This window comes from Rhinolophus sinicus, linkage group LG01 (assembly GCF_036562045.2).
Source record: "Rhinolophus sinicus isolate RSC01 linkage group LG01, ASM3656204v1, whole genome shotgun sequence".
Lineage (NCBI taxonomy): Eukaryota > Metazoa > Chordata > Mammalia > Chiroptera > Rhinolophidae > Rhinolophus > Rhinolophus sinicus.
This window is the reverse complement of record NC_133751.1, coordinates 203,280,530-203,286,530: the sequence shown is the minus strand read 5'-3', so window position 1 is coordinate 203,286,530 and position 6,001 is coordinate 203,280,530. Positions and strand designations below refer to the sequence as shown.

Genomic DNA, 6,001 nt, shown 5'->3' with positions numbered 1-6,001 from the left:
CTGGTGAGTGGGTTGGAGACACAGGAAGCAGGAGCCACATGATCCGCAATCTACCGTCAGCTTCTCTGCCAACCAACCAACAAACGTAACCACAGCTGTTATATTAGTGGCTAACGGTTAAATGGTTAGAGTTGACGGCCAACTAGTTACAGCTGACGGCCATCTACTACCCGAGCTAGCACCTTTCCACGTGAGGTCGAGAGCCTGGAAACTGCTCTCTGGAACTCTATCCCCACAGTTTTGAATTGCTTCTAGGCCATCACAGTTCTGGTTTCTCGTAACCTAACTTAGAAAGAGATTCTCACCACTCTGCCATCACTGGGCTCTGCAGGTAGAGATCTGGGAGTCTGACTTGGCAAGAATTCTCACCTTTTTTGCCAGCTCATGTTAGAGGTCCTAGGATCTTTCCACTGAAGCAGATTCAGGGGAGCAGAGCCCGGACGGTGAGGTATGCTGCTCACAGTACAAGACCCGGTGTGAGCATGAAAACTTTCCAGCCACACAGGAGTCATCTCTATGGCAAAGCATGGGAAAGGGCTGCCATGGGTTTTCCTTCCTCTCTTCCTCACTTCCCCTCCCCTTACAAACCAATGTGCTCACATTTGTTGAGGTGACAAGAGCTATCGGTTTTAGGCACCCAATAAAAACCTTAAAACACACTTTCCGTGCATGTGCCCCTTCAAGGTAAAGATGCTCAACAAACATGTTAGAGACGTTCCCATGGACACGACTTTGTGGCCAGGGTCTCCTTGGGTTTTAAACCCGTTTATGAAACACACGGGGCACCTTCCCGTTGGTCAGTCAGACCAACTAGTGACAACAGGGGAGACAGAAGTAGTAGCTGGATTTTAAGAAGAGCCTTTGCATAATTTGCGGACAGCGTTTCAAATGCGTGTGATGATTTGGTGAGGCCAGCGAACGGCGCCATTCTTCCAGTGAGCTCCCGTGTGCCAGCCCCTCAAATCCAGAACTGAAATAAACTGCCCCGAGAGCCAGGCCTGCGAGTTGATGTTACACAGCGTTAAATCAAGGTTTTAGTAAATAAGGAAACATGCTTGATCATATTAATACTTGTAGTGAGAGCAAATTCCCCTGTAAATGTACTAATAAATGTGTAATTCTGTAAAAATGTATTGAAAAATATGGTCGATTTCACCTTTCTGGAATCCTTGTAAACATTCCCTTTGGGGGGGGGGGTTAGATGGTCAGTAAGTGCAGCTTTACTGGAGTGTGTGCTCCAGAATTTTGGATGTGGGCTGAGGTCAGACGTGTTTGGTGTCTACTTGCCCTCGGGCTTCGCAGCTCCTCCGTCTGCCGCTCTCCCTCAAGAAAACAGAGCAGAATAGACTCTTCTCCCCGAAGTAGCCAGAGTGGTGTTTCCCAAGAGTGGGGTCATGTTATGTCCCTGCTCAAAGCCTTCTGACCACGCCCGCCGTGTGGATAAAGTTCCAGCTCCTCCCCCACGGGCTGCCCAACCTCAGGTTTTACCTCCTTTGATGAAGCTATTGGCCTCCAACAGCACTTGACTGCTGCCTCAGGGTCCTGCAATGCTGTTCCTTCTCCATTGCTCAAGCCCTCCTCACTTCAGTCTTGGCACCACTGTCTGCTCCCCAGGGAGCTCCTCCCTGGCCTCCTGATCTGGGTTACCTCCCCTCCCCTCACAGACACGCTCTGTGCTCCCACATACTAATAATTATTTTTCTTTCTAGAACATTTAAGTACTGGCATTACATTGTATAACCGTTTATTTGATTATCCCTGTGTCCCTCCCAGAATAGAGGTCACTGGACTGTGGGAATCTGTTGTTCACAAATCTGTGCCCAGCGCCCAGATGGCCTCAGGGTGGGGGCAAGGGCTGCTCTGGGACTACCTGCCCTGCACCCAGTTTCCCAAGGTCCTTGGCTCTCCCAGCCTGGAGCGCATTGGGGAGTGACCATCTCAGTAGTCGACTGATTTGGGACAAGTCTCTGCTTTCTGTGTTGCCGTCTATTCTTCTGTGTAAGGGTAGAGGGTCCGGGGGTGGGGGGCACTTTGTGTTAAAGCCTCCTTGGGCGTCCGACCTCAGCAGCCTCCTCGGCCAGGAAGGTGCTCCAGGGACGGTTGCAGGGTGACAGGAAGCTGGCCCTCCCCTGGTGGCCAACTGGCGGACTCTCTGGCCTCAGAGATTGGGGGCGGAGTCCAGAGCTGCGGGCAGGACTGTAGGTGTTGCAGGAAAGCCACCGCCTCAGCCTGCACGGTGCCCCGCGGTCTGGCCCCGCAGGGAGGGCTGGGGGCAGCGCTGAGTCGGCTGATACTCGTCTTTTATGGCCAACAGTTAAAGGTCAGGACGTAGGGGCCCCTGGTGGGGCCTGGGGCTGAAGGCTTTGGGCGGCAGTGTGGTTGAACCACAGGGAGAGGCGACCCAGAGACGGTGTGGGGGCTCAGTAGGCGTGGGATCCCTGAGGCGGCGGGGGCTGGAGGCGGTCAGGGCACGTTAGCCCCAAGCAGCAGCAGCAGGGCTCCGGCCAGCAGAGTCAGGGACGCGCCTGCGGCCGGCCCGGGGTGCGCGGCGTCGGTGGGGCGGGCATTGGGGCCAGCAGTGGGGGACGCGGGGGTGCTGCCGGGGGGCGCCAGGCCACAAGCGGTGTAGGGCTCCAGGCAGGCGGCGAAGGCCATGACGTGCGCCACGAAGCTCTGCTCCTGCACCCCGTGCACCAGGTGCGCCTGCGGGCCGCGCGCGAACACCGCCACGTCCTCTCCTCCGTGGGTCTCGGACGACAGGGGCACGGCCGTCTGCTGCAGGTACTCGACGTCACCTGGCCACAGGGTAGGGTTCAGAGTGGGGACTTAGGGCCCTTGGGGGGGCCTCCACCCTGCCATGAGCTCCAAACTGTGGTTCCCCACCAGTCGGTCCACACGACCCAGTGCACTCACCGCTCTGACTGTCGTTGACATTGGGCCGGGAGCCATTGCTGATAGCGAAGCCTGGGCCGTTGGCATAAAGGAGGGAGGTGTAGGCCTTGCCATCATCGGCCACGTCAGGAGCCAGGCCTGCAGGGAGAAGACCTGTGATGGCACTGACCACAGCTGTGCAGCGCCCCCTGTGGGCTAAGCCAGGCACTTGCCTGTTCAGTGGCTTCATCTGCACCAGAATCCTACGTGGCCATTGCTGTTATGACCCCGTTTGAAAGATGAGCAACAGGGCTCAGAGCAATTTCTGCCCTGTAATTTGGGGAAGAGCACCTGCCCCTCTCCCTGGGCCTACCGAAAATGGAGCTCCCACGCAGTGTGTAGCCACCGAAAGTGAAGACGTGAGAGTGGTCAGCAGTGACAAGGATCAGCGTGTCCTTCTCGTTTGTGAGCTGGCTGGCCCTGTCAATGGCATCGTCGAAACTGACAGCCTCGGTCAGAGCCAGGTAAGCTCTGTTCCTATGATGACCTTGGTCAATGAGGCCGCCTGCCGGAAAACCACATGAGGGATGGGTGATGGGGAACCGGCCCTGAGCCCTTCCCCTCCTGTGCTCAGTGAGGGGCTGCCACTCACTCACCCTCCACGAAGAGGTAGAAGCCACGGGGGTTCCTGCTCAGCAGGCGCAAGGCCGCCTCTGTCATCTCCGTCAGGGATGGGTCCTGCTTGGGGTCTCGGTATGCCTCATACTTCATGTCTTTGGGCTCAAAGAGGCCTGTGGGGAAGGGGTTGGCCGTGACTGACGAGCTGGAGCAGGGTCAGCGCACACACTGTGCACACATGCTTGGCCATGTGAGGACCCGGGAGGATCAGGCAGGAAGGTGGGGGAGGTGGTCGTTACCCAGGAGGTGCGTTACAGAGGGGTCCTCCGACGCCCGAATGAGCTGCTCTCGGTTCCACACGTACCGGCCACTCTGGGAGAGGCAGAACCAGCTTCAGGCCACAGTCCTATGGCCAGCTGCCCCACCCTGGTCCCTGCTCTACCCCTGCGCCCAGGAGCCCCCATCACCTGGTACTTGGCTTGCCAGTCTTGCACCAGGTTCCGATTGTCAATCCTGATTCCGTTCTGTGTGGCATCAGTTGGGTACTCAGGGTCTGGGGTTCCCTTGGGAAACATGTATTTGCGGCCTCCACCAAGGATCACCTGGACGGAGAGGGTCAGGGCAGGTGGGCATGGGGCCTGGCTAGCGCATTGCCCGCTGCTCACACAGCCCTTAGGTCCCCCCACAAGGTGTGTGGCGATGGCCTTAACGACTGTTCCTTCTACGCCCCACCGCCACAAGGCCCCAAGTCCCCGGGCTCAGGCTGGGGTTGCCCACCCTCTGCCCAGCTCCCCTTGCCCTGCATGACACACGTCAATGTCCATGTTGGAGACGAGCTGTGCGGCGATGTCCTGGCAGCCCTCCTTCAGGGCCTGGGCAGGCATGTCGGCGTCGGAGTACCAGTTGCGGTTCACCGTGTGTGCGTAGGTGCCGGCTGGCGAGGCATGCTGCACCCTCATTGTCGTCACCACCCCCACTGACATCCCTGAGGGTGGCAGAGGTCAGGGTGAAGCACTGAGGTCTCAGCCTTACCCCTGCCCAGCAAGCTGGCCCCCAGCCCACCTGCTTTCTTGGCCCGGTTCATCACGGAGGTGACCTCATTGGGACGAGTTGTGTTGCACTGGTTAAGGCGGGCTGCCGCACTCACACCAATTGTCTGGTAGTTGCCCTTGACCCCGCACAGGTAGGCCGTGGCTGTGCCTGCGCTGTCTGGCACGTTTCTGTCCACGTTGTACGTCTGGGGACAGAGACGCCCTCAGCTCCCCTCTGGGCACACACCCAGATCACGACCAGTCCCTGAGCCCCTGACTCAGGCCCCAAGTCTCCTGGGGCTGTCCCTTCTGCCACACTCCCTAGCCCGGCCCCACCCCCACCCTGGGGTGTGGAGCACCCTGAAGCCACCCAGACCTTACTTTGGACAGAGCCAAGTATGGGAATTGGTCCATGGCCAGGGGGGTCTCTGGTCCCAGCTTGCCATTCTTCTGCCCCTTTAGGATCCGAGCGGCTGTCACTGTGGACACCCCCATACCTGCAGGAGCAGAACCGTGTCAGGCCGGAGTCCCGAGGGCTGGCCTGTGGTCACCGGCAGCCTTGGGTGCCAGGGTTGTGGGGGCTGCACAGGCCTTGCACTCACCGTCCCCCAAGAAGAGGATGAGGTTTTTGGCGGCCGTCTGGATGGGTTGCAGCTTCTTGGCGGTGTCCAGGGTCTGGGCTGCCTGGCGGTTCCAGAAGGCTGGGTCCTCTTCCTCAACTGGCCGAAGGGAGAGGGAGGCCAGGTCAGCTTTGGGGAGCGCCCTGTGTGTGAGGAGCACCTGGGAGGTGTCTCATTACCTGGGATGATGCTGAGGGAGAGCCGTAGCCTGAGGCCCAGCAGCAGCAGCAGCAGCAGCCAGACTCTCTGCATGCCTGTGGGATGGTGGGAAGATGGCAGGGCTGGGACCATGGAGGGGTTGGGACCCTGGAGACACTGGCACTTGGGCAAGGCTGATCCAGCAGAGTAGCAGCTGCAGTCAGTGCATGCTGCCTGGGCTCAAATCACTGGAGGACTTTATCCGGGGCTGTAAAAGGCACATATCCCTCCCAGTGCACCAGGCAGCCTTGCTGACCACACCTCTGCCCTGCTGGAGAAGGGAGGTGGCAGGGTGTGGCCAAAACTTGGGACACATTTCCTGAAAAGGGCGGGCCATCCTGCTCAGTACAGGCCCCGGTGTGCCCTCAAGGTAAGATGGTGTCAGGGTTCAGATGCATTGGGGTGAGGAGTATTCAGTGTCCTGATGGGTCCAGCCCCAACTCTCTCTCCCACAGTCATAGGGACCCGTTACTTCTTTCTTCATCTCATTTTCCAGTATTTCCTAAGAGCCAGTTGGGGCCATGTTGCTTCTGTGTGCTGAGGGAGGTGGATCAAAAGGGATTCTACAGAAAGTAACCTCAGAAGGTCATCTGATCATAAATTCCTAACTGAACATGTCTTGGTGGGTATTCACACCCCAAGAATATAACTTGTGGAGTAAAA

The 6,001-nt window shown here is 58.1% G+C and overlaps 1 protein-coding gene across 1 annotated transcript; it reads right to left on the bottom strand.

Moving 5' to 3' along the window:
- Nucleotides 1–1,727: 1,727 nt before the first annotated feature.
- On the bottom strand, nucleotides 1,728–5,461 carry LOC109451468 (intestinal-type alkaline phosphatase). The gene is made up of 11 exons (XM_074315002.1): nucleotides 5,320–5,461; nucleotides 5,123–5,239; nucleotides 4,902–5,017; nucleotides 4,552–4,726; nucleotides 4,302–4,474; nucleotides 3,957–4,091; nucleotides 3,789–3,861; nucleotides 3,528–3,662; nucleotides 3,245–3,436; nucleotides 2,914–3,030; nucleotides 1,728–2,795 (listed from the first exon to the last, which is right to left on the bottom strand). The coding sequence occupies exons 1-11, from the start codon at nucleotides 5,429–5,431 to the stop codon at nucleotides 2,464–2,466; spliced, it is 1,677 nt and encodes a 558-aa protein (XP_074171103.1). The 5' UTR covers nucleotides 5,432–5,461; the 3' UTR covers nucleotides 1,728–2,463.
- Between the last annotated feature and the right edge of the window lie 540 nt (nucleotides 5,462–6,001).

Bases quoted from the DNA above. Each gene is read 5' to 3' on its own strand.
- LOC109451468 (XM_074315002.1), bottom strand. From the start codon at position 5,431: ATGGTCCCAGCCCTGCCATCTTCCCACCATCCCACAGGCATGCAGAGA. The intron at 4,092-4,301 runs GTGTGTCATGCA...CTCTCCGTCCAG, and splicing joins TCTCCAACATGGACATTGAC to GTGATCCTTGGTGGAGGCCG. The intron at 3,031-3,244 runs GTAGGCCCAGGG...TTCTCCCTGCAG, and splicing joins GCGTGGGAGCTCCATTTTCG to GCCTGGCTCCTGACGTGGCC.